This window comes from Podarcis vaucheri (genome assembly GCF_965113315.1).
Source record: "Podarcis vaucheri genome assembly, chromosome: 13".
Taxonomy (NCBI): Eukaryota; Metazoa; Chordata; class Lepidosauria; order Squamata; family Lacertidae; genus Podarcis; species Podarcis vaucheri.
This window is the reverse complement of record NC_138751.1, coordinates 56,862,332-56,889,859: the sequence shown is the minus strand read 5'-3', so window position 1 is coordinate 56,889,859 and position 27,528 is coordinate 56,862,332. Positions and strand designations below refer to the sequence as shown.

Below are 27,528 nucleotides of genomic sequence, written 5' to 3'. Positions count from 1 at the left end.
GCCTATTTTGAAAGTTACACTCAGCGACACGAGACACAACCAAACAGGAAGGTCTCCTGCGCAAGCTCCTTTCAAGCCAACGGAACCAGAGCAGCGGCGCGCTGACACACTCAAGATGGCGGCCCCGGCCTGCCTTCCCCTAAGCGATGGAGAGGGTCCTTCTGACCTTCCTTGAGGCGACTGCGGCGCGCCGAGATTTTGGGAAAGCCCGACATTTATGCCCCTTCGAAAAGAACCAAATGGCGATGCCCTTCACCTGCCGGGGACGCTTCCTGTCCAGCGGCCCTTCTTAAGAGCTCTGCGGGACCGACATCCCCCCCCCCCGCCTTGTTTGTACCAGACGCCTTCGGAGCAGCAGCTGCCTCTATTTTTCAGTCAGGCGTTAGAGCAGGGCAGCCCAGAAGCGCGGCGGGCGAAAAGGCTGGCGGGAGGGGGCCTTTCCTTGAGGGGGAGAGAAGCGCGGGCGCGCGGCGGCGGCGGCGGCACAAGATGGCGGCCGTTGGCGGAGCCGCTGAGGAGGAGATGCGGGAGGCGCGGGCCTCGGAAGATGAAGGCGAGAAGGAAGGCGACGGCGAAGAGGAAGAAGCGGAGGGGGAGTCCGAGTCCGAGGAGTCCTCCGGCGGGGAAGGCGAGGATGAGGACGCGGAGAAGGAGAACGAGGCCGAGATCCAGCGCCTGGAAGAGCAGGTGAGGGCCGCGCGGGGCGGGCGGGGCTGCGGCGGAGAAGGCCACGCCCCCGCCCGAAGCGAAGACGGGGCCGGGGGGGGCGGCGAGGAGGGTCTTCCTGCGTGAGCCTGGACCTCCTTTCCCCTCCCCTCGCCGTGTGCTTGGGGAAGAGTCTCGGGTGCAGCTGGCAGCACCGAGGTGCCTGATGCCCAGGCAGATCGTTTAGTTCGTTATCTTGCTGCCTTTCTATCGCACCTTTTCCTTCCTCGTTTTTCATTGTTATAACTTACTCACTTTTATGCCACTTCATTCGAGGATCACAGAGCGGTTCGCTTCATAGAAACACAAAGATATGTAACAATAACAAGCAGACATTCCCCCCCCCAATAGATTCATTGATTAAAGAAAGGCCTGGGAGAGGAGGAATGTTTTTGCTCAGCACCTAAAGATACGCAACAAAGGCCCCATTCCCGTGTTGCCACCCTCCAGGCCTCTCGTGGAGGGGGCATGCGAAGAAGGGCCTCCGGTGATGCTTGCGGGGTCCGGGTCAGTTCACATGGGGAGAGGTGAGGTAGGCTGGGCTGAAAGTGAGTGGCTGAAGCCCTGGTCTCCCCAGCTCTTAACCACTGTGCCACACTGGCTCCTGTTGGCCTAATTAACTCAGTTTAAAATGCGCAAGAAGTCTTTCCCAGCCCTGCCTGGAGGAAGCAGGGGTTGCACCTGGGACTTTCTACATGCAAACCTGGTGTCTACTATTGCCTTCCAATGTAGGCAGATCCCCTGTGCCTCTGCACTGAGAGAGAGAGAGATCTCCCTGAGGTACTTTTTGAGACCATGTTTTGAGCAAACCATGCCTGACGTTTTGGGGAAGGAGGCCAGCCCTGGGTGATGACATGTACAGAGATGTAGCGGAAGCCATCATAACTAGACGGTGGCGTGCATAGATTTCAGGTTCCTGGTCTATGAGCTGGAGCTGGTGCAAACTGCAACTTAGTGTGCTGTGAAGAAATATCAGGGACTTGAGAGAACGAATGCATAGATTCCCCCTAGAATGATTGTTTGCGGTGCCTTGTTAAGTCAAGAACACACCCAAGAAAAAAGCCCATGAGGCTTGACTGCTACCTGTTCATCCACTAAAAGCTTACAAATAAAACTGTTTTTGTTGTCTTTAAGCTATCCATCAATGTATTTGATTACAATTGTCATCTGGATCTCATAAAATTGCTGCACCAGGAAGGAGAATTAGTCAAACTCCGAAGAGCCCGTCAGAAGATGAGTGAACTCTTTCCCCTTACAGAAGGTAGGCTGTTTTTATAGCTTGATTTGCCATAACCTTATGCTATTTATTTTATTTATCATTGCATTTATATCCCACATTTTCTCCAGAGAGCTCAAGGGGGCATGCACACTTCTCTCCCTCTCCATTTTATCATCACAAAAACCCTGTGAAGTAGGTTAGGCCGACAGACAGTGACTGGCACAAAAGTCACAAAGTGAGCTTCATAGCTGAGCAGGGATTTGAACCCTGGTCTCCCTGGTCCTGGTTCAGCACTCTAACCACTACATGATGTGGTGCTGGCTTTAAAAGGGAGTTAGCCTTGTCTCCTATGGATTGCCTATCAAAGGATACTAGTCATAACGGTTATGTGCTATCTCCAAGTTGAAAGGCTGTATGCCTGTTGTGCTCGTGTTCTGTTGATATGAATGTACATATCCTGTATACTGCAGAAATCTGGCTAGACTGGCTGAAGGATGAGATTCGGATGGCTTCAGAAAACTCGGAGAGAGACAAGATCTACGATCTCTTTGAGAGAGCTGTGAAAGACTACATCTGTAAGTTTTCACCTTAAAAAAAAAAACTTAACACCACAAAACATTGACATGTTCCTAAGCCAAAACAGCCTAAACAAGCCACCTAAACTACAGGATGCTAAATTTTAAGACAGGCAAGTGAAAACTGAAGACTGATTGTCCGACTCTTTAACTATTCCTGGCAGTTTGGCTTGCAAAGTTCTGGGTTCCAAATATTTGCTGTTTATTTCTGTTCGGGTACCATGTTGGAAAACATGGTACATGGAGAGAATAATTGGAATGGGGAGAGAATGAATTCAGGTAGCTCTAGGGGAAGAGCTGAGGGATAGGCAAAAGTGAGGTCCATTTAGGCTGGTTTGTCGTCTTCTGCCTTTGCTCTCCCAGTACAGAGATAATTTAGACCCAGGATGGGGAACCTGTAGTCCTCCAGATAGTGTTGAACTGCAGTCCCCATAATCCCTGTCCATTGGCCATGCTACCTGGGGCTCATGGGACTTTGGTGTTCTACAACATCTGGAGGGCTAGAGGTTCCTGGTCTCTGGTTAACTTCCCAAGACTCCCTTACAAATGAGTACAAATGCTGACTGTTGAATTTGCTTTTATCCATGTGTATGCTTGAGCAGTGAAATCTGTAAGTTCATCTTTAAAAGAATTGTTTCCACACTCTTCACATAAAATTTACTAGGGTGGCTTACACATAATTCAACAGCAAAAAATACAGTACAGAAGTCAATAACGAAAAAGAGTGGGTAGAACCCAGTTAAAACCGATCACAGTTAAAAGATCTTAAAGCTGCACTTTTGGAATAAATCGCTTGCAGACCTGAGTGGGCAGCATTCTGGTGCTTTTTTCTAGGTCCGGAAATATGGCTGGAATATGCCCAGTACTCGATTGGAGGCATTGGCCAGGAGGGAGGCATTGATAAAGTTCGTTCAATCTTTGAAAGGGCGCTAACGGCTGTTGGTCTTCACATGACGAAAGGAGCTGCCATCTGGGAGGCATATCGGGAGTTTGAAAATGCCATCCTGGAAACAGTGCAGGTAAAGGACCACTGTAGTCTATGCACTGGTAACCTTGAGGCTGATTTACCGCCATGTGCTCTATGCAGGGCTCCCCTTGGGCCTGGTTTGAAAGCTTCAGCTGGTGCAGAATGCTGCAGCCAGATTGCTGATGGAGCAACAGTGCTCTGGCTGCCATTGAGCCAGATTCAAGGTCCTTGTATTAATTTACAAATCCCTGAACAACTTGAGTCCAGGGTATCTCTGGGATCTCCTGAACCTTTATACAGTATCACAGTCGGATTACTGCGATAGTCTGCAGGAGCGTCATTGGCCCAATCTTGTTGAACACTCTGCCAGTAGAGATTCAGGAGATGCCTTCTGTGCCAACTTTTTATGTCCAAGCTTATGCAGGGAGTTAAGAATACATAATTTGCTTTATGAGCTTAAGTTTTGAGCATAGGTTTTTATGTGTTTCTAATCTAATATATATAACATGCTGATTTTTTAATGGTATAGCAGTATACAAATACCTTGCTTTGCTACTCTTAATTTGTACTTGTGCGGATGGCAAATCTCCCAAGAAGGGACTGTATTCTGTTGAGGCGAAAGGATGACATATTGACTCTCTGGGGAAGTGGGATTTCCTGGTTCCCTGCAAACTCTTTTTGAATAATTGGCCACTAAGAAGTGCAGTGGGGTGGGGGTCAGTAGCCTTCTGAGGGGAGCCTTCATCTGGGGAGGAAGGTCTGCTTTCTGTCCCTATTCCAAGCCGGGGGTGATGGTGCAACTTAGGGGGCCCTATCAGCAGCCCTTGATGCTTGGGACTTCATTTTGTGTATGTGCACATTTGTTTCTGATAAGGCTGGTGGGCTCCTAGAGGCCTTCCACTCCTTGCTGCATCTCGTAGCCTTGTCTGATGTTCACCAATTGTTTTCTCCCTCTCTCCTTGTGCAGCCAGCAGCCGGCAGCGTTCCATCTGCTGAGCAGCAGCAGACAGTCAGCGCACAGCTTGGAAGGATTCATGTGCTTTTTAGGCGCCAGCTGGGGATCCCACTTCTTGGTAAGAACCTGTGAGCTTTAATGGCTCCAGTCTGGTGGAACTGCATCTGCTTGGGGTGTGTGCAGTGTGCACCCCGAGACAAATCTACTGTGATTCTGATCTGGGTGCAAAGCTCTGGGTGCCTTCTCCATTTGAACTTGTGGGGGACTGCAGGCAGTCCTTTTGGCAGCGGCACAGAAAGGACTCCTGCCATCAATAAGATGTATTACCCAGAGAGCCTTTGAACACAACTTTCTCTTTGGAATGTTTATTTTAAATGGATCTTGGGGATTTAAGGAGGGAATTGAAGGGGGAGGCGGGAAACAGGTAACTTCCAATGTGGCATGTGTTTTTTAAGGAAGAATAACTTTTGCTGTTGGTTTCCTGTGGCAGAGAAACAAGTCTCAAGTTGGTTGCAGTATAATTTTTCATCCTCATGAAAAGAAACTCTCATTTCAAATGCTGAGAGCCATGCTAAGCAGGTAGGAAATATTCTGAAATGGTTTTTGTTACTTATGCCAAGATATGGAGGCTACATATGCAGAGTATGCAGAGTGGTCTGAGGAGCCAATCCCTGAAGCAGTGATCAGAAACTACAAGAAGGCTTTGCAGCAGATGGCTAAATGTAAACCGTACGAAGAGGCCCTGGTAAGGTACTTCCTTGCTGGGTGGAATGGGGCTGCTCTTTACCAGCAGTGGAAATCATAGAAATGCAGAGCTGGACAGGATCCAAACAGGTCCTGTCCAACTCTACACCTCTTGCAGTGTAAACTTATTTACAGCAAACTTGTATTAGACAAAATCTCTGATGTCACTGAAGCTCAAATACAGTGTGTGTTTTATCTGGCCTCTGATAATGAATTTTTCTCTCTCACATACAGTCACAGGAAAAGGAAAGTGCACCCTCTTTGAATTCTGTGATTTTACATATGAAGACATAGTAACATAACATAGTAACATAGTAAAAAATGAGGTTTTTGCCAAAAATCTCAGAAACCTCATCAGGAGGGCTTTAAACTGACTAATGTGGGGGAGGGAGACAGTGCTCCTGAAGGTAGGAGTCTATCAATTAATGAAGATGATCATCCAAATGTCATAGACCAAATGGAGCAAACAGCACGCGGACCTAGTGGTGGGAGGAAAAAATCCTTAAATAAGAGACACGGGGGAATGATTAATGGACTTCAATGTCTGTACACTAATGCGCAAAGCATGGGAAATAAACAAGATGAGCTTGAGCTCTTGGTACATCAAACTAAATATGACATAATAGGCATCACTGAAACCTGGTGGGATAAATCCCACGATTGGAATGTAATAATAGGGGGATACAATCTATTTCAGAGAAACAGACCAGACAAGAAAGGAGGAGGAGTGGCGTTATATGTCAGGGATGTGTATACCTGTGAAGAGATCCAAGATTTAGAACCTCAAAGCCAAAGTGAGAGCATTTGGGTCAAAATTAAGGGAGAGAAGAATAACAGAGACCTCATTGTGGGAGTTTACTATAGATCCCCAAGCCAAACGGAGGACATAGATGATGCCTTCCTGGAACAGATGACCAAGCATGCAAAAGGAAGGGAGATAGTAGTAATGGGGGACTTCAATTACCCGGATATTTGTTGGACGTCAAACTCAGCCAAGAGCATAAGGTCAAACAGATTCCTCACTGGCCTTGCAGACAACTTCATTGTCCAGAAAGTGGGAGAAGCAACAAGAGGAACAGCCATTTTAGATCTGGTCCTAACCAATGTTGATGATCTGGTTAGTGGGGTAGATGTGGAAGGATCATTAGGCGCGAGTGATCATGCTCTTCTGAAGTTTACTATACAGTGGAAAGGAGCAGCCAAGCATACTAGGACTCAATTTCTTGACTTTAAGAAAGCCGACTTCATAAAACTTAGGGAAGTGCTGGGTGAGATCCCATGGACAGCAATACTAAAAGGAAAGGGAGTTCATGATGGCTGGGAGTTTGTTAAGACGGAGATAGTAAAAGCACAACGTCAGGCAATACCAATGAGGCGGAAACATGGAAGGTGCCTAAAGAAGCCAGGTTGGCTATCTAAAGAACTTTTAACTGAGTTAAGATTAAAAAAGGATGTGTACAAAAAATGGAAAAGGGGGGAAACCACCAAAGAGGAATTCAAACAAATAGCCAGCACGTGTAGACACAAAGTCAGAAAAGCTAAAGCACAGAATGAACTCAGGCTTGCTAGAGAGGTTAAAAGCAACAAAAAAGGCTTTTATGGGTATGTTCGTAGCAAAAGGAAGAACAAAGAAACAGTGGGGTCACTCAGAGGAGAAGATGGTGAAATGCAAACAGGGGACACAGAAAGGGCTGAACTCCTCAATGCCTTCTTTGCCTCAGTCTTCTCCGATAAAGAAAACAATGCCCGACCTGAAGAATTTGGAGCAAATGATTCAGCAAAGGAAACACAGCCCAGAATAACTAAGGAGATAGTACAAGAATATTTGGCCAGTTTAGATGTATTCAAGTCTCCAGGGCCAGATGAACTGCATCCAAGAGTATTAAAAGAACTGGCAGATGTGATCTCAGAACCACTGGCAGTCATCTTTGAGAATTCCTGGAGAACAGGCGAAGTCCCGGCAGACTGGAGGAGGGCAAATGTTGTCCCTATTTTCAAAAAGGGGAAAAGAGAGGACCCAAATAATTACCGCCCAGTCAGTCTGACATCAATAGCAGGGAAGATTCTGGAGCAGATCATTAAGCAAACAGTCTGTGAGCACCTAGAAAGGAATGCTGTGATCACCAATAGTCAGCATGGATTTCTGAAAAATAAGTCATGTCAGACTAACCTGATCTCGTTTTTTGACAGAATTACAAGCCTGGTAGATGAAGGGAACGCAGTGGATGTAGCCTACCTTGATTTCAGCAAGGCATTTGACAAGGTGCCCCATGATATTCTTTTATATATAAAGAAGCTGGTAAAATGCGGTCTTGACTATGCTACCACTCAGTGGATTTGTAACTGGCTGACCGACCGAACCCAAAGGGTGCTCATCAATGGTTCCTCTTCATCCTGGAGAAGAGTGACTAGTGGGGTGCCACAGGGTTCTGTCTTGGGCCCGGTCTTATTCAACATCTTTATCAACGACTTGGATGATGGACTCAAGGGCATCCTGATCAAATTTGCAGATGACACCAAACTGGGAGGGGTGGCTAACACCCCAGAGGACAGGATCACACTTCAAAACGACCTTGACAGATTAGAGAACTGGGCAAAAACAAACAAGATGAATTTTAACAGGGAGAAATGTAAAGTATTGCACTTGGGCAAAAAAATGAGAGGCACAAATACAAGATGGGTGACACCTGGCTTGAGAGCAGTACATGTGAAAAGGATCTAGGAGTCTTGGTTGACCACAAACTTGACATGAGCCAACAGTGTGACGCGGCAGCTAAAAAAGCCAATGCAATTCTGGGCTGCATCAATAGGAGTATAGCATCTAGATCAAGGGAAGTAATAGTGCCACTGTATTCTGCTCTGGTCAGACCACACCTGGAGTACTGTGTCCAGTTCTGGGCACCACAATTCAAGAAGGACACTGACAAGCTGGAACGTGTCCAGAGCAGGGCAACCAAAATGGTCAAAGGCCTGGAAACGATGCCTTATGAGGAACGGCTAAGGGAGCTGGGCATGTTTAGCCTGGAGAAGAGGAGGTTAAGGGGTGATATGATAGCCATGTTCAAATATATAAAAGGATGTCACATAGAGGAGGGAGAAAGGTTGTTTTCTGCTGCTCCAGAGAAGCGGACACGGAGCAATGGATCCAAACTACAAGAAAGAAGATTCCACCTAAACATTAGGAAGAACTTCCTGACAGTGAGAGCTGTTCGACAGTGGAATTTGCTGCCAAGGAGTGTGGTGGAGTCTCCTACTTTGGAGGTCTTTAAGCAGAGGCTTGACAACCATATGTCAGGAGTGCTCTGATGGTGTTTCCTGCTTGGCAGGGGGTTGGACTCGATGGCCCTTGTGGTCTCTTCCAACTCTATGATTCTATGATTCTATAACAATCATCTTTTCCTTAGCAGGTCTTAAAATGAGGTAAACACAACTTCAGATGAGCAACAACACGTGACATGTTATATATCATGTCATGATTTATTTGACGCCGAAATGGAAAAGCCATATGTGAAAAACTAAGTACACCTTAGGACTCCATTGCCTGTAGAACCACCTTTAGCAGTAATAACATGAAATTAATGTTTTCTGTAGGACTTTTCCCGTCTCTCACGTCATTGTGGACAAATTTTGGCCCATTATTCTTTACAACCTTGCTTCAGTTCATTGAGGTTTGCTTGCATTTGTTTACGCACAGCTCTCTTAAGATCCTGCACAGCATTTCAGTTGGGTTGAGGTCTGGACTTTGACTGGGCCATTGCAACACCTTGATTCTGTTCTTTTCAGTCATTCTGTTGTAGATTTCCTGGTGTGCTTGGGATCCTTGTCCTGTTGCATGACCAAGCTGTTGGGCAGAGGGCCACACTTTTAATTATAGAATACTTTGAAATACAGAGAAGTTCATGGTCGACTCAATGACTGCAAGGTTCCCAGGTCCTGTGGCTGCAAAACAAGCCCAAATCATCACCCCTCCACCACCGTGCTTGACAATTGGTATGAGGCTCTTGTGCTGGCATGCTGTGTTTGGTTTTTGCTAAACGTGGCACTGTGCATTATGGCCAAACATCTCCACTTTGGTCTCATCTGTGCAAAGAATATTTTTCCTGAAGTCTTGAGGTTTGTTCAGATGCAACTTTCCAAATCAAAGCCTTGCTGCCATGTTCTTTTTAGAGAGACGAATATTTCTCCTGGAAATGGTTCCAAACAAACCATACTTGTTTAGTCCCCCCCCCCCCCCTAATTGTATTGTCATGAACTTGAGATTTAACATGCTAACTGAGGCTTGTAGAGCCTAAGGTGTAACTCTTGGGGTTTTTGCAATTTCTCAGAGCATTGCACGGTCTGACCTTGGGTGAATTTGCTGGGACGTCCATTCCTGAGAAGATTGGCAACTGTCTTGAATGTTTTCCACTTTTGAATAATCTTTCTCACTGTAGAATGATGGACTTTACATTGGTTGAAGGTGGCCTTGGAACCCTTCCCAGTTTCATGGGCAGCAGCACTTGCTTCTCCTAGAGCCTTGTGTCCTCTTTCCTCCTTGGCATTGAAAACACACCTGAGTGCTCCAGACCAGCAAACAGCTAAAACTTTGGCTCTTATAGAGGTGGGCACACTTGCCGATGATCAGTTAAGCAAGGACATTTGATTAGCAGCCCCTGTCTGCTACTTAGCCTTTTAATCCTATGGAAGCAGTAAGGGTGTACTTAGTTTTTTAGACATGATTTTTCCATCTTGGCTTTATTTTTGTTAAATAAATCATGACACAGTGTAATATGTCATGTGTTGTTGTTCATCTGAGGTTGTAGTTACCTAGTTTTAAGACCTACTAAGGAACAAATGATTGCTATTATGTCCAGATTTGTAAAACCACAGAATTCAAAGGGTTCACTTTCTTTTCCCCATGACTGCATTTGTTGTTTTTACTTTACTCCGGGTAGGGGAAGGACTGTGCCTGAGTGCTGGAGCACCTCTTTTGCTGGCAGAAGGTCCCAGGCGCAATCCCTGATATCTCCAGTTCCAAAAGCCAGCTAGACTAGCGAAAACCCTTCTCTTCTCTGAGACCTTGGAGAGCTGCTTCCAGCCTCCCCCGCCTGGCACCCTGCAGATGTTTTGGGCTGCAGCTTCCATCAACTCCAGCCAGTGGGGCTGGGTGGGGTGGGTTTTTTAACAAAGTGTTTTTACTGAAACTTTTCAACATACCATATAATAAAACAAACAAACTAATAAAACTAATCTGTTCTGTCAGAAGGAGGTCTGGCGGTGGGGGTAGACCCTACAGGCGAAGGGTTTTGAAATGGGGTGATGCTCGAACCCCTTTCAGTCTACACCCCATTCCGAGGGACAATGATAGGATGAGCAGGGATTACCCACCTCTGTCACTGGTGTTGTGCACTGCCAGGTCTATAGGGAATAAAATCGCCACCATGCGAGATTTTTTATCTTATTTTGACCTGGCTTGTGTGATGGAGACCTGGGTGCGTGAAGGCGAAATAGTCTCCTTGCATGAGATAGCACCCCTGGGTTTCTCTGTCCACCAGTCGTGGACTGTGGGTTGAGGGGGAGGGGTAGTGGTGTTAATCTGGGAGGATTGCTCTTTCAGGGCTCTGCCAGCACCATCAACCTCTGGCATTGAATGTGTTGGCCTAGTGTGGGGCACCAAGGAGAGCTTGGCTGTCTTGCTGGTGTACTGACCACCTAGTGCACCAGCAGCCACCCTGTCAGGCCTGCTGGTGGTGGGAGGCTGGGCCTTGGAGTTCCCTAACCTGTTGGTTTTGGGGGACTTCAGTGTTCATGCTGATGCCACCCCCTCCTCTGGACCTGGTGTCTTCCATGGCGACATTATGGCTCTCCCAGTTTGTTTTGGGTCCCACACATCAAGCAGGCCACACGCTGGATTTGATCTTTGGTGCGGGTATAGATGTGATCATGTCCTCCCTTGTGGAAGTGCCATGGTCTGATCACTATGCTCTGAAAGCCAGGATTGACTTCCCGCCCCCACCCCGCTTGGGTGGCGAGCCAATTTGGGCTCACCCACGGAGGCTGATGGATCTTGATGGATTTTGTCAGGCCTTGTGGGACCCTGCTCCCTCTGGTGGCTCAGTAGATGAGCTTGTTGAGAACTGGAATAATGAGCCATCAATGAGATCGCACCTAAGCGCCCTCTGCGACCCCGCTGAAACCGGGCCCCTTGGTTTATCGAGGAGCTCCAGAAAATGAAGTGGGACCTCAGACAGTTAGAGCGAGTATGGCGGCGTGCTCGCGACAGAGCCTCAAGAACATCTTATAGGATGCTTATGAAAGCCTATGAGATGGCAGTGAAAGCTGTGAAGAAGTTTTACTTCTCAGCTTCCGTTGCATCCGCTAGCTCTTGCCCAGCACAACTTTTTAGAATAATCAGGTCTCTAACATCCCTAGAGGGACAACCAAATTTAAATACGAATTTGACCCATAGCTGTGAGGCATTTGCGAGCTTTTTTGCGGAGAAGGTCTTGCTGCTCTGCCGTGACCTCCCTGCCAATTTGGATACAGTAACAGAAATTGAGGCCCCTCAACTGTCCTTGGGTCCAGTATTGGACCACTTCGATTGGATGCTCCCTGCGATGTAGACAGATTCCTCCGAGCTGCACTTGCCTCCTTGACCCGTGCCCGTCCTGGCTGATTAGAGCGTGTCCAGAGGAGGTGCGGACTCCCTTTGGGTGAGATCACCATCTTGTCCCTCATCACGGGGACATTTCCAGCGGAGTTGAAGGAAGCAGTGATGCGTCCGCTCTTAAAGAAAACATCACTAGATCCTTTAGATCTATCCAATTACCGCCTGGTTTTGAATCTTTCGTACTTGGGTAAGGTGATTGAGAGAGTGGTTGCTGAACAGCTTGGTAGGTTTCTGGATGAAACATCAGCTCTGGATCCATTTCAGTCCGGCTTTTGCCCTGGTCATGGAACCAAGATGGCTTTGGTCGCCCTAACAGATGATCTCCATAGACAGCTAGAGAGAGGCGAGTTGTGACTGCTGATTCTTTTAGATTTGTCAGCAGCCTTTGACATGGTCGATCACGAACTTTTGGACCACCGCTTTGCCAATGTGGGGATTCAGGGCACAGTCCGACAATGGCTGCGCTCTCAGGTCAGGGACAGAGGGTGGTGCTAGAGGAGTTGTCGCAGCACTCCTTGGTGTTTGGAGTGCTGCAGGGCACAATCCTTTCCCCGATGCTTTTCAATATCTTTATGCGCCCTCTTGCCCAGATTGTCTGGAGTTTTGGGCTGCGTTGTCATCAATATGCTGATGACACCCAGCTTTATCTGTTGATGGACAGCCGCCCTGACTCAGCCCCGGACACACTGACCAGATGCTTGGAAGCTGTGGCTGGATGGCTGCGTGGGAGCTGGTTGAAGTTAAATCCTTTGAAGACAGAGGCCCTCTGGCTGGGTTGGGACAACAAGGGGTTGGGGGGCAAACTCCCATCTCTTGCGGGGGCTCAATTAGTGCCAGTGCCTTCTGTCAAGAGTTTGGGTGTAACCTTCGACGCCTCTCTTTTTATGGAGGCGCAGGTTACAGCCACAGTAAAGGTGACATTTTTCCACCTTCGCCGCATCAAGCAGTTGCTCCCTTACTTTTCTTGCCCTGATCTGGCCACAGTGATCCATGCGACGGTCACCTCCAGGCTTGATTATTGTAACTCACTCTATGCGGGGCTGCCCTTGAAGCTGACCCAGAAACTCCAGCAGGTGCAGAATGCAGCAGGGTCCTTACAGGGTCCTTGCCGCGGGATCTCATTCATCCAGTGCTTTACCATCTGCACTGGCTCCCTGTGGAGTACAGGGTCAGGTTTAAGGTGCTGATTTTGACCTTTAAAGCCCTACGTGGCCTAGGACCCTCATACCTACGAGACCGCCTCTCCTGGTATGCCCCACGGAGGACCTTAAGGTCCATAAATAACAAGACTTTGGAGGTCCCAAGCCTCAAGGAGGTTAGATTGGTCTCAACTAGGGCCAGGGCCTTTTCGGCCCTGGCCCTGACTTGATGGAACACTCTGTCACAAGAGACCAGGGCCCTGCGGGATTTGACATCTTTCCGCAGGGCCTGCAAGATGAAGCTGTTCTGCCTGGCCTTTGGCTTGGACTCACTCTGACCCCTTATATGGGATTTGGTATATAATTTTTCCCTTGGTTTTTTTGCTGGCCCATGTAGGACCAACATGGATAGCTGGCTTGGATGAATATCTGATGTTTCCTCCCTTTATGGTCTTGCTTTATGGGCTACTACTAAGCTGTATTTTAAGCCGTATTTTAATTAACTGCCCCCCCCCCCGCATTACGTTTTATTGTAATTTATATTCAGTGTTAGCCGCCCTGAGCCCGGCTCTGGCTGGGGTATAAATAAAATTTATTATTATTTTATTTTACTATTTTATTTTATTATTCAAAATAATAAAAAGTGTTCACTCCAGGATGGTATCCAGCTATTTTCCAATACAATATCCAGCTGCTCCTCATTCTGCTAGGCAATGTTTTCCTGATCTTCAACCTCAGACATCCAAAGTTAAATGGGGCTCTCCAGTCAAACTAAATGTCAAACATAGTCTTCCTCCAGTTCAGTATATCAACTTAACAAAACAAAACAAAACAAAACAAAAAACATCCAACATTAGGATAAAAATCCATAGTTATTCACTTGTTGTATATTCATTAATTCATTTCTTAGTGTGCTGATGATTTTATTTGTGTGAACTACATTTGTAATGCATTTTGCTATGAGACTTATTGGTAGAAAACGCTGAACACATGTAAATAAATCAAGTTCTTTCTCTACCGGCTGTTCCTATTTTATTTCTAAGCCGCCTTGAGTCCCTGTCAGGGAAAAAGATGAGGTGTAAATAAATATATGCTGCTGCTGCTACTACTAATGATAATTTCATAACATCCTGAAATGGTTCCCTTCCTTCCCCCACCCCCTTTAATTTCAGCTAGTAGCTGAGACGCCAAAGCTGGCAGAATACCAAGCCTATATTGAGTTTGAGACGAAGGCCGGAGACCCGGCTCGCATTCAGCTGACCTATGAGCGTGCCCTGGCGGAGAACTGCCTTGTGCCAGACCTCTGGGCTCGTTACACGCAGTATCTGGTAAGGAGCCCTGAGAGAGTTTCTCTGAGCCTCCGGAGAGGCACCTTTCTTGTAGTCTAAGGCCACTAGTTCTAACCAGAGCTGTGTTGCTTGCTATAAGAAATTTAAAATGCTTCTCCCAAGAGATCCAGGCCCCATGAATGTGCAGTGCAGGTTTGCATGATTGCTCTTAACGCTGTGTAGCTTATTCTGATTTTGCTCATTGTGGGGAGGGGGCTTCTGAATCACAGGCATCTTATTTTAGCTTTTTCTTTGGCTTAATGTGGTTTTAGCAGATGTCACCTGCCTTCAAGTGTATCTTCTCCATGTGGCCTAGAATCCTGAGCAGAGACCTTCACAAAGCAGAAGTTCAAAACAGATTGGGAAGCATATGTCCTTGAGAGATTAACAAATAAACTAAGTGTGAACAGAGATGGCTTTAGTCTGGTGTGGTTTAATTCAGTAACATATGCTAGTATTCTAGGAAACAAACAATCCCTCCCCTCAGTATTTTGTTCAATTTGGTTTATCTAAATTTAAATTTAAACGTAAATTATTATCCTCACTTTGAGCACCGCTTCCACATTTATCACCAACACTTTATATTGTTCCATTGGTAACATAAGAGGAAAAATCACTGTTACTCTCTCTCTTAATCTGAGCACAACCACAAGGGCTCTTGGATTAGGCTTTTAGTTATGTGATGTTGAATGTTATGTGTTAACTCAGTTCTATCCTGTTTCCCCTTTGTTTTGGTTTAAACCAATTTGCAAATTAAAAACTTACACATTAACCGCTAATAATGAACCATATGCTGTAGATATTATTGCAAATTTATGCCACTATTTTTGTGATACCCAAACGACACGAGAAGGCTGTTTATTTTATATCCTTTATTATTTCTATGATCCTTATTTATAAAACCCAATAAAAAGTTATTTATAAAGCAGAAAGTGACACCCAGAGGCCATGTTCTGTGCGCCTGTGGAACTGAGCGCGCGCGCACACACACACACTAACTTTGACATCGGCTTTGTCTTGCAGGACAGGCAGCTGAAAGTGAAGGAGCTGGTGCTTTCCGCCCATGAGCGAGCCGTCAGGAATTGCCCGTGGACTGTCAAGCTGTGGAACCAGTACCTCCTGGCCATGGAGAGGCATCATGTTGAGCATGAGCTGATTTCAGGTGAAGAAGGACTCAGTTTAATGGAACACAGACTTGCGTTACTACCTTACACTGGGTGTTATACAAGCAGTGACGATGGCTCACACAAGGCCTCCGTCCCTTTTGTCCTGGCTGTGGTGCTTCCTTTGATGCTGAATGGCCCTGGCGGAAGGGCTCAGTTGGTAGAGCATCTGCTCTTCAGGGAGAAGGTCCCTGGCTGCCTCTCCAGGCAGGGCTGCCTGAAGCACTGGAGAGCCACTGCCAGTTAGAGTGGGCAACACTAGGCTCTAGATGGGCCAGTGGACTGACAGTTTCCTGTGACTAGCCAGCCCACACCCTCCCAGCCACTGGGAGAATGGAAGGCTCTGAGGGAAGTCTTAAGCTTGGTCACTCCCAAATCCAGGAGCTGAACTCCAAATCCTGCTACCAATGGTAGGATACAGTCATAGAGTTGGAAGGGACCTAAAGGGTCAATCAGTTCAGCCCCCTGCAATGCTAAAGAATTGACCAGGAAGGGTGGGGTGGGCAGATCACAAAAGCCCCATTCATGCTGCTTGCTTTTCTTTCTTGTGTTTAGAGAACTTTGAAAAGGCTTTGAACGCTGGCTTCATTCAAGCTACTGACTATGTGGAAATCTGGCAGGCGTACTTGGATTACCTGAGGAGAAGGGTGGATTTTACTCAAGGTAAAATTTAATACGTGTTGGAGAATCTTCTAATAGTCATTTGGGCAATTGCTGTATTTCTAGACTTAGTTCCTACAGCCAGTCAGTGAGGTAGCCATCCTGTCTCTGGTCTCTGCCACTTTAGTACAGAAACAGCACAGCAGAAAACTCTTAAGAGCATTTTGGTCTCTGAATGGTGCTCTTCTTTCACTTGGTCTTTTTCAGACTCCAGTAAAGAGCTGGAAGAACTTCGGTCTGCATTTGCCCATGCAATAGAATACTTAAAGCAAGAAGTGGAAGAACGTATGTTGGGGCTTCTATTTTTAAAAAGGATATGTATATTTTGGGGTTGTGAATGCATTCAGCACTGAAAGCTTCTGATTCAATTTGTGACCCCTGCTTACTTGCCCAAGCCCTTACAGACCCTCTTGGGGGCCGTACTCATCAGATGGGGCCCTCCTGATGGTTCCACCTCCCTCAGAAGTTCAAGTGGTGGTGGCCCAGGAAAGGGCCTTTTCTGTGACAGCCCCTAAGCTGTGGCATTCCATCCTCACTGAGGTGCATCTGGCAGTTTCACTATACAGCTTCCAGAAAATGGTGAAGACGCACCTCTTTACCCTGGCTTTTGACACTTGAGATGTATGCTTTCAGGACCCACCCTATTCTTGTGAATGTAATATGTGTTAACAATTCCAAATTACCTGCCGGTGATGGGTGGGCAATCAATTTTATAATAATAATACACAAGACCTTTCCTTATCAGAGCTTTATTTGCCACTTCCTATCTTATAGGAATCCTACTTTCCCTACTTTGCCCACAGGGTTTAGTGAGAGTGGGGATCCTTCATGCACCGTGATGCAGACCTGGGCGAGGATTGAGGTAACCTTTGCTCCTTCCACCATGGTGTATGTATTGCTCTGCTTTTGGGGCTGGGGGTTGTGAGTCTAAAAGGATGTGCTATTCTTATCAGAGCTTTAAAAGGCTGCCCTTTCTTTGGATGCCGGGCATCCTCTTGTTTCTCCTTCTTAGGCTCGCCTGTGTAACAACATGCAGAAGGCACGAGAACTCTGGGACAGCATCATGACCAAGGGCAATGCCAAGTATGCCAACATGTGGCTGGAGTACTACAACCTGGAACGGTAAGAGATTTGGCAGCTGCCTTCCTGGGATACTTCAGCTCTGGCCCTGGACCTATTTTACGGCTTCCCAGGTTCCTGTTCAGAAACCCTACAGTTAAGAAAACAATCGTTCAGATCTCATGCCAGGGTTTTCTCTTTGGCAGCCTTCCCTAACCCTCAAGATTTGTTTGTTTTTATCTTTATTTTATAACATTTGTATACTGCTTGATTGTAAAAACAAACACCCTCAAAGCAGTTTACAAAAAGATAAAGCAATAAAATCAAGGGAAAAAGTACAGCCATACTTTATAACATTCAGGGGTTAAAATACTAAAACAGATTAAAATTATGTCTACTTTCCAAGCATTTGGGTACATTTGTTTAAACAATGTTCTTAGCAGGCACCAAAAGAGTACAGTGAAGTCACCTGCTTGATACCAATATCAAGGTGTTCCAAAGTGTAGTTGCTGCCACACTATAGTGTTAGACTATGAGGCCAGTAATCGCTGGCATTGGCTGGATCTGATACGAGTTGGAGTCCAGAAGGTTCTGGTGGGAACCAGGTTGGGGAGGACCTGAATATCGTATTCCCTTTGTGTGGGGTCAAAGTACTTTCGGATTTTAAGCCGTGTCCGGAGCTCTCCCAAGTGTTCTTGCACGGGTTCACTTTGTTCCCAGTGTGCCTTTCTGGCCTTTGGGCCTCTCCCAGGTTGAAAGCTTGGGTCCAACATGAGTCCACAGGCTGCAGTTAGTGAAATTATTTGAACGCCACTCATGAAGCATAAATGTGCTGCAAGAACAAACAGGCTGTGCTTGATGTACATTTGCAGCTGCCAAACCCTTCTTTCCCTCTGATTCCAGGGCGCATGGCGACACCCAGCACTGCAGGAAGGCCTTACACCGGGCTGTGCAGTGCACAAACGACTACCCAGAGCATGTCTGTGAGGTGCTGCTTATGCTGGAGAGAATTGAAGGTCAGCTGCTTTTGTGAAGCTATTGTGTGTATTGCATTTGTAGTGGCTAAAACCCTGATTGGCTGAACTGTTTGGTGTCACAGAATGTTCTGAAAGCTGTTCACTAGGGAAGCAAGGGGGCTTCGGACCTGGCTTCCTCTTTCTCTTGGTGTGATTTGTATGTTGTTTTCTTGTAGAAAATAAACTAGACCCTGCAGCAAAAAATGATTTTCTCCACTAGTTTTCCACGTTCTCCCTCCCAGTGGTCAATATTTTGTGGCTGCTGAGCATGCTCAATCTTTATTGGCTTGTTTTCTCTCCCTGCCCCATAGTTAAATTTCTTGCTCGCTTGTGCTGGGACACACTGTGCCCCAGCCACCAACCATATTAAAAACTTAGATTTCTCCAATAATTTCTGTGGGTTGCCTTTAACTTCTGTCTCTGGTGCTTCTTTAAAAATGACTTCTCAATGTGAACTAGGAAGTCATCTCCCCAGACAATGAGATGGTTTTTTTCTCTACTGTGCTTTTTCCTTTTCTAGCCCCTGCATTCTGTTCCTCCCTCCTACAGCATTCTGTGCCGTCTAGTTATTACCTGACTCTTTCAGGGTTTTTACAAACTTTCTTTAAATGATTTTTTGCTTCTCTGCAAATCTCCCCAAGTCTGTTGATGCCCTTTTCTTATGCGTGAGTGATGCAGTTTTGGCTACATAAGCTTGAGAAGACTAATTTTATATATTTATTCAGGTTGTTTATTTATTCAGGTTATTCAGGCATGCCTCACAAAGTGGTTCACATAAAATAATTACAACAATAAACATCACTTTTCTAGCTGTTTACCTTCCTGCCACAGCGGTACCTATTTATCTACTTGCACTGGTGTGCTTTTGAACTGCTAGGTGGGCAGGAGCTGGGACTGAACAAAGGGAGCTCACCCCATCATGGGGATTTGAACCACCGAACTTCTGATCCGCAAGCCCAAGAGGCTCAGTGGTTTAGACCATGCGCTATCTGCGTCCCTTGGATATTGCATATTGGGAATGTATACCTAGTTCTGAAGGAGGCATATGCAGAATTGGCAGATGGTTAAAAAAATAAAATCCTTCTCTTTCTCTCAGGCACTTTGGAAGACTGGGATGCAGCTGTTCAGAAGACAGAAAACCGGCTTGCTCGAGTCAATGAGCAAAGAGTTAAGGTCAGGATACATGCATCTTTTTAAATCTCCTATTGTAGCTTTTCCCAACCTGGTTCCTTCCAGGTGTTTTGGACTATGAATACAATCGGCTCCATCCTGCACCTGGTTGGGAAGTCTTCCTTATTCAAACATAGTGCTCCTTCCTTCCTTTTTAAAGACATATTTTTAATTGCAGACCCTGCAAATTAAGCAAAACTTTCACTAAACCTTGGGTGGGATGAGGTCTCCTGTGGTTCAGGTAGTGACAGGGTTTTCTGTTATTCATTTTATTTTATTAATTTACAGTATATACTGGTCTTTATCCATCATTATTGTCCAGCAGCTCCTTGGATTAGTTCAATTGGGTGGGAAGGAATCTGGATCTGAAGGCGCAAGGCCTGGGGGTTCCTCTGCTTCGTAGGCACCAGAGTCTGTTAGGAGGCCACGGTCTCAGTTGAACTTTTTGCTCACACTGTTGCATCTGTTTGTAGGTTGCTGAGAAGGAGGCTGTCCTGGCGAAACAGGAGGCACAGCGAGCTGAGCAGCAGAAGCCATCGCGGGCAGAGAAGAAGAGGGCTGCCAAAAAGTCCAGGAAGCTGAAAACCGGAGAGAAGCGCAAGGCCGACAGTGATGATGGCGAATGGGGGCGGGAGGAGGAGGAGGAAGAAGGTACTGGCTCCACCTGTTTTTATTTATTTCACAAAACGTATGTGCTGCAGTGCATGCATTTTATGTGGGGCTTCCCTCGCGCTTGATCCAGAAGCTGCAGTTAGTGCCTTCCCCTATATGTGCCCACTCAATCTCTTTGGTTGGCGGAACTGGCACTGTTAGTGGTGCCACAGAATTACCTGTTCAGCATTTGTAAGAAACTTTTAGTGTGGCAGCACCTGCCCTTGGCTTCTCCCTGCCTGTCCCTGTCAAGCAGGGGGCTTCATGGTATGCTTTTCAGCACCTGATAAAACCATGTTAGCCTACGCAGGTGTCAGGGTGGATTTGATTTAAATCAAATAAATATAAATCACAGTTTAAATCACTAGTCAGTAAGACTTGATTTAAGTCATTTTTTTTTACAGAAAGACTCATTCTTGCTGGTATAATCTTAATATTTACAATCAGATGTAGGCTTCATTTTTGGAATAATAAGTTTTCAGAGTGATTTTTACAGTTGTATCAAAAATTACTGATTTGGTTATACTATTAGAAATACATAGACAGATAATTATGAAATGATTGTGAGGTTTAATAAGTTAACTTTATATTTGTATAACTTTTCTGCTGTACTTTATTGGAAGAAGAAAAATAATCATTTCCTTAATAACAATTTAAACAATTTATTTAACTAAAACAATAACATTATAGCATATGTATCCATGTTTGTTAACTGATGTGGCGTTAAACTTTTTTTTAAAAAAAACTTAGACTGAGTTTTAGCACACATGAAAAACTTATAACAAATCCTTATTTCCTGATGGATAGCTTTTGGACTATAATGTAACTTAAATAGAAAACTATCTTTAGAAATATTTTTCCTCCAAAAGCATTTTATTTTAAAAATCCGATTTAAATTTTAAAAAACTTTATTTTTTTTTAAAAAAAAACTTTAAAAAAATGTCATTGATTTTTATTCACCCTGGCAGGTGTTCAGAAAGCTGATACAAGTTCTAACTTGTTTTTAGTCTATTGTTATTTTAACTTTCCATATGTCTTAAATTATTGTTAATTTTTCTAAGTTACAATTTTATTGCTTCATCATTTTTGAAAACTGCATGGAGGATTTTGGACAGTCAAGTGGTTTATAAATTTTATGAGTAAAATAATTGCACCACTTGAATGGTTTTTTTAAAAAGCAAAGCAGTTTACAAAAGGATAAAACAAAATTATCTGTAAAATCAAAGTTAGCCATTTAAAACATTTGAGTAACTAATTAAATAGCATCCTGTGCACAGCTGCTAGGGAGCTAGTGCTTTGAATTTGGTAGAACATCTGAGTAAACATAACAGATTAAAGTAAAAAAGCGACCTGCATCTTTTCCTTCTCCCCAATAAATTGTGCAGCTTTGGTCTTCTGCATGGAACGCCCTAAACAACGACTCAGTCGTCTACTTGGCAGGGGCTTTCTAGCCAGTGGGAGAGACAGAACCATCCCTCTCTTCCTGGTTTTTCTGCCTGCTTCATTAGTGTTTTCAAATAATACCATAGTGCTGTAAATGTGTGGTGTGACTGTGGCTTCAGTGTTTGCTGCCCAGTTCTCCCTTGCCTTCCTTCTGTGGACACTGGAGCAACAAAGCCAATGGCTGCCCCCTCCTGCTCCTTAACCCCTTTTTTGTGTGGTTTTCATAAATTAGTTCCAGTACGTGCAGTGGGATGTGAAGCGATAGCCTCAGGTGGAACTTCCTCCTTCTCTTTCATAGCCTATGCTTAATATTTTGTACTGCAAAAGCCTGTATGTGGCAATGGAGCCACTTCAGTTGGGAATATCTCAGTCGTTTAATGTCTCTTTGACCAGCTGAACAGCCCAGCAAGAGGCACAAGACGGGGGGCGGTGATACTTTGGCTGAAGAGGAGGTTGAAGACATGGAGATGGAAACAGGGCTCTTCGGAAAGAACATGCCCACAAATGCAGGTTTGAGACCCAAGGAGGCAGCGGCAGCGGCCGCTTCCAAGTGGAAAGACACCCCCAAAACCTTTCATGACAGCGAAAAGGACAACGTCACTGTCTTCGTCAGCAACCTCTCCTACAGCATGGCAGAGCCTGAGGTGAAGCTGAAAGATCTCTTTGCAGACTGTGGGGATGTGGTGGAGGTCCGTCCCATCTTCACCAACAAAGGGGTTTTCCGGGGCTACTGTTACGTGGAATTCAAGGAAGAGAAGTCAGCACTGAAAGCCCTCAGCCTAGATCGGACAAATGTGGAGGGGAGGCCCATGTTTGTGTCCCCGTGCGTCGATAAGAACAAGAATCCAGAGTTTAAGGTACACCTGCCTCCTTCCTTAAGCTGCTAACCCCATTGCTGGTCTCTGGGTATCGGGTGAGGAAGTCAGGTGGGGCAAAGACCATTGTGGTGCAGCTGTGGCAGGACTGGGGAGCATGTTGCCACTCACTGGTCATGCTGGCTCAGGTTTGCCAAGGACTGCTCCCCAAACCCCGGGTACCAGGCCTTGGTGACTTAGCTGGATCTGGTTTTCAGAGTCTACCACTCACCCTGCCGCCACCCCTTCAGCCAGCCTGGGTCAGGGAGACCACTAAGGTGTCTAGAGAAGCAAGAGCTGAGGAGGAGGCTCTCTGCTCCATGAACCCCTCAGGGTCATCAGCTGACAAGCAAGCAAGAAGTTAGGAACTGGACTTTAGTACCCCAAGGCTTCACCCAAGTAGATCAACCCCAATTTTAAATTTGGTAGATTTATTAAGAAATAGTAAAATAAAAGGTTGTTGTTGTTTAGTCGTTTGGTCATGTCCGACTCTTGGTGACCCCCTGGACCAGAGCACGCCAGGCCCTCCTGTCTTCCACTGCCTCCCGCAGTTTGGTCAAACTCATGCTGGTAGCTTTGAGAACACTGTCCCACAATCTCATCCTGTGTCGTCCCCTTCTCCTTGTGCCCTCCATCTTTCCCAACATCAGGGTCTTTTCCAGGGAGTCTTCTCTTCTCATGAGGTGGCCAAAGTATTGGAGCCTCAGCTTCAGGATCTGTCCTCCCAGTGAGCACTCAGGGCTGATTTCCTTCAGAATGGATAGGTTTGATCTTCTTGCAGTCCATGGGACTCTCAAGTCTCCTCCAGCACCAGAATTCAAAAGCATCAATTCTTTGGTGATCAGCCTTCTTTATGGTCCAGCTCTCACTTCCATAGAGTGGTACCTCGGGTTACAAATTTTTCAGGTTACAAATGTTTCGGGTTACAGACTCCGCTAACCCGGAAGTAGTACCTCGGATTAAGAACTTTACTTCAGTATGAAAACAGAAATCGTGCTGCGGCAGTGGGAGGCCCCACTAGCTAAAGTGGTACCTCAGACTAAGAACAGTTTCAGGTTAAGAACGGACCTACGGAACAAATTAAGTTCTTAACCAGAGGTACCACTGTACATCACTACTGGGAAAACCATAGCCTTAACTATACGAACCTTTGTTGCCAAGGTGATGTCTCTGCTTTTTAAGATGCTGTCTAGGTTTGTCATTGCTTTTCTCCCAAGAAGCAGGCATCTTTTAATTTCGGGACTGCTGTCACGAAATAAAAGTTTGTAGCATCAAATGGGCCCAAAAGGGCCACAAATGTTCACTTAGAAGTCTAATTGACAAAGTAGTTGGGAATAAAACCAGAATAAAATAACAAAGCTAACCTATCCCAATTCCAAACCTTCCATAGAGTATTGAATTTCAGTTGTAATTCATTGTATGGGGGCAGGGGGTGACCTCCTAGGTGTTGCAAAGAGACAGGAAAGGGAAAGGGAGTGCCGCAAACATGAAAACAGGCTGGCTTTACAGTAAGAAGCATGGTAATAGGCATCTCAGGCCTGCTTTACTTAACTCTTTGAAATGAGGGCAACCAATGTGTCCCACTGGATGTTGCTTGGCGGCAGCTCCCCTCATCCTAGAATCATAGAATCATAGAATCATAGAGTTGGAAGAGACCACAAGGGCCATCGAGTCCAACCCCCTGCCAATCCCCTTTGGCCATGTTGGCCGAGAGGATGGCATTGGCTCCCCCTGCTCTAAACTCCTTTCTCTTACGTGCATGTTGCTGCTTTTCTTCTACTTTTTTTTTTTAAAGAAAAAAAACATTTGCAGCTTCCTTCCCTCTTTGTTCTCACCATCTCCCTCCTCTCTAACTGCAGTTAGTCTGCAGTAAGATGGCTCCTGCAGGGAGCCTGTGAAGAAAGGCAACCTGGTTCCCAGACGGACGGACGGACACACACACACACACACACACACACACAGAAAATACAGTGGTACCTCCGGTTGCGAACGGGATCCGTTCTGCGTATGTGCGCGGCGCGATTTTGCACATGCGTTAAGTGCGATTTAGCGCTACGGTGCATGTGTGAGCAGCCAAACCTGGAAGTAACCCTTTCCGGTACTTCCGGGTCGCCGCGGGACGCAACCTGAAAAAACGTAACATGAAGTGGATGTAACATGAGGTATGACTGTATATAGTTTCTCCCAAGACCGTCAGTGTACAGTTCTAGGCATTTGAATTTTAAGATCAGTAGTTGGGCAATACGTAATTGGGACAAATCAAAATGCCATGAAGTGCGGTAAGCTTTTGAGTTCTTCAGCCAAGATGTAAACTTTAAAAGTTCTGGAGACCTCAAAAGCTTACCACACTTCGTGGTCCCAATCAAGGTATTGCCCAGCTGTGGATGTGAGCCCCCACCCCTAAAGATCAACACAACTTCCATTTTTTGAATTTTATGATGTGAAACTGAAATCCTGCATACAGTGGTACCTCGGGTTAAGTACTTAATTCGTTCCAGAGGTCCGTTCTTAACCTGAAACTGTTCTTAACCTGAAGCACCACTTTAGCTAATGGGGCCTCCTGCTGCTCCCGCGCCGCCGGAGCCTGATTTCTCTTCTCACCCTGAAGCAAAGTTCTTAACCCAAGGTACTATTTCTGGGTTAGCAGAGTCTGTAACCTGAAGCGTATGTAACCCGAGGTACCACTGTATATGTTTTTTATTAAACCCACACAACTTTGAATAGATTGGATCTTTCTCAAACGTTGCTTGTTTTTGGAGTTTTAGAAATTCTTGTTTCTCTTCCCTCAAGGTGTTCAAGTATCGCACTGTCTTGGAGAAACACAAGCTATTTATCTCTGGATTGCCTTTTTCCTGTACTAAGGAGGAACTGGAGGAAGTGTGCAAAGCCCATGGGAGTGTGAAGGAGATCCGGCTGGTCACAACTCGTGCTGGCAAACCCAAGGTAGGCCTTGACCACCACTAGTAGTTTGAGCAGATTCCCCAAGAGAGAGACCATATTGGGGAGTGGCTTTTAAAAAGCTTGGTTGGAGAACTGTATTTGGATCATCGTCCAAATTGCCCATTAAGAGGAACGGGAAATGCAGTGTGCTGCCTTCATAGCACATCTTCTCTTTACTGTTAGGGCCTAGCCTATGTGGAATTCGAGAATGAGATGCAGGCCTCCCAAGCGGTGCTGAAAATGGATGGCCTGACAATCAAAGATCAAATCATTAAGGTGGCAATTAGCAACCCGCCTGCCCGAAGATTCCCTGAGAAGTCTGAGGCAGCAGGGAGAGCCATGGGACCCCGGCAGATCTATGGCGCGTGAGTATATTTTGGGTGTGGTCTCCTCCTTCAGGGAGTGCAGTATGGCTTGCACCCTGCACAGCAGCACAACATCTTCTAGGACACCTCCCTCTCTCCCAAGCCTTGTCACTTAAAAAAAAAAAGAGACCTCTGGGCTGAAGAATACTGAATCCAATGGTGCCAATGAGTAATTCTCATAGTAGTCAAGACTTCTGTGTTGTGCAGACGTGACCAGAAAAGAACCTTGTGTCTCCTGAAAGCCCTTTGCAGAGAGGCTCTTACTTGGCATCAAAAACAAATAAAGGATGGCATCTTTATCTTATTTTCAGGACCATGTAAAGCCTTACCCAGGCACTTGGGTCTTAGGTGTGGCTTTTGTCTTCTCATGGCTAGACATACAGTAGTAGTAAAAACAGTTGAATCTGCACAATGAATGCAAGGCACAGAATTTTAGCATGCAGTAAGCAAAGCCCCCAACATTTATATCTCGTTTAATCTGTTCTTTCAAAAGCCGCGGCAAAGGGAGAACCCAGCTCTCGATGGTCCCTCGTGCTCTGCAGCGCCAGAGCACCCCCATGGCCAAGGCAGAGAATGGAATGGCCCAGAACCCAGCAGCGCCATCCCTCCCCAGGGCAGAGGAGCCTAAGAAGATGTCTAACGCAGACTTTGCCCGGCTGCTTCTGAACAAGTGAGCAAGTTGGGGGGCGGGTGTTGCTTGCGCCAGTGAGAAAAACAGGCAGCTGGTGACCACCCCTCACTTCTCTGGACTTCCACACCTACCAAGCTATACAAAGCAGGGAGCTGCTGATATGGGAATGGTCTGATTTTTCTCTGAAAATCAGGTGGCAAAGATGATGTACTTTGCGGGCAGGAGGGGAAATCCTGGTTGAAATGGCTTTAAATGCTCCCTCATATTGAGGGATGTGATGAGGGATGTAAATTCACTTTAGAGGTGGCTCCTCATGATGCTTCATGGAGCTTCTTTCTTTTTTTAAGGGAAACTTTTTGACAAATGAGAAGTTTATAATGTGAACGCTTATGGCTCTAAGTTTATACAAGTCCTATGGCAGGCTCAGATCCAGTTTGTTGGGGCAGCTTCTCTGTCTCACCTGCAAGTAACTTTACAAACACCCAGACACCCTCAGATCTGTGGCATTACTCATCTCCTCCTCCTATGAATAAATAGCAGATGCTAGTAACTTCACCGTAATGGCCTATTTTAGTACTGGGGTGCAGGGGTAAGAATTTCTATTGACCATTTGCTCAAGTTGGTCTGCTTTTTTAAAAAATAGATGTATCTATCTAAATATTTGAGTATTTGTAAAGATGTGCCAGACCATTATTTTTCAGATTTGACACGATACTAGAAGGATCACTTGTAAACTCGGATGTGCTGCCTCTGTGGACCATTTGGCATTTCGTTTGCCAAAGATCTGTACTTGTCTATATCTTGTTTCTTTGTTTTTTGGCTTCAGACTTTTGTTTGGTTTTGTACACCATGTGAAGTGTAAGACTATGTTCCTACTCCAGGCTCCATTAAAGCAAGTTCTTGAAAGCTGCCTGGGGCCTCTTGCTTGTGTGGCTGTGAAGACACTGCCTTTGTGTCTTAGGCTGCAGAAGACGGGCAAGAGCCCTTTCAAGCAATACAGGGGCAGCCAGTGTTGTGCCCACCACTGACTAGGGCTGATAGATTTCCAACACTGGACAGTGCCCTGTTGACTCTACAGATTTAATGGAACTCTCCCTTAAGCGGCCTGTAAGAGCATGATGGACTTCAATACCCGTTGAAAGAAATGGGTTATTTTGCAAAATATGCTAAACCACCTGGCAAGGAAGAATCCAGAAACACATGCTCCAAATTTGTCAATGGAAATGAACCAGCCAGCTGCTATTTTACTACAGCTTCCAACTGCTGCAGTCTCTGGAATTTAGAGCATTTAGAGA

General features: G+C 45.8%; 1 protein-coding gene and 1 long non-coding RNA gene across 2 annotated transcripts; both read left to right on the top strand.

Annotated features, from left to right (window-relative positions):
* Positions 1-446: 446 nt before the first annotated feature.
* SART3 (spliceosome associated factor 3, U4/U6 recycling protein) lies at positions 447-27,139 on the top strand. Its single transcript, XM_082196074.1, has 19 exons — positions 447-687; positions 1,840-1,966; positions 2,395-2,499; positions 3,334-3,518; positions 4,434-4,539; positions 5,042-5,166; positions 14,126-14,281; positions 15,305-15,443; positions 16,000-16,107; positions 16,312-16,389; positions 16,908-16,966; positions 17,117-17,226; positions 18,067-18,179; positions 19,276-19,352; positions 19,823-20,000; positions 21,837-22,300; positions 25,088-25,240; positions 25,421-25,602; positions 26,096-27,139. The coding sequence occupies exons 1-19, from the start codon at positions 490-492 to the stop codon at positions 26,274-26,276; spliced, it is 2,844 nt and encodes a 947-aa protein (XP_082052200.1). The 5' UTR covers positions 447-489; the 3' UTR covers positions 26,277-27,139.
* Positions 20,011-20,915, top strand: LOC309517100. Its single transcript, XR_014213151.1, has 2 exons — positions 20,011-20,208; positions 20,257-20,915. It is a non-coding gene; the product is annotated as an uncharacterized lncRNA (long non-coding RNA).
* Positions 27,140-27,528: the final 389 nt, after the last annotated feature.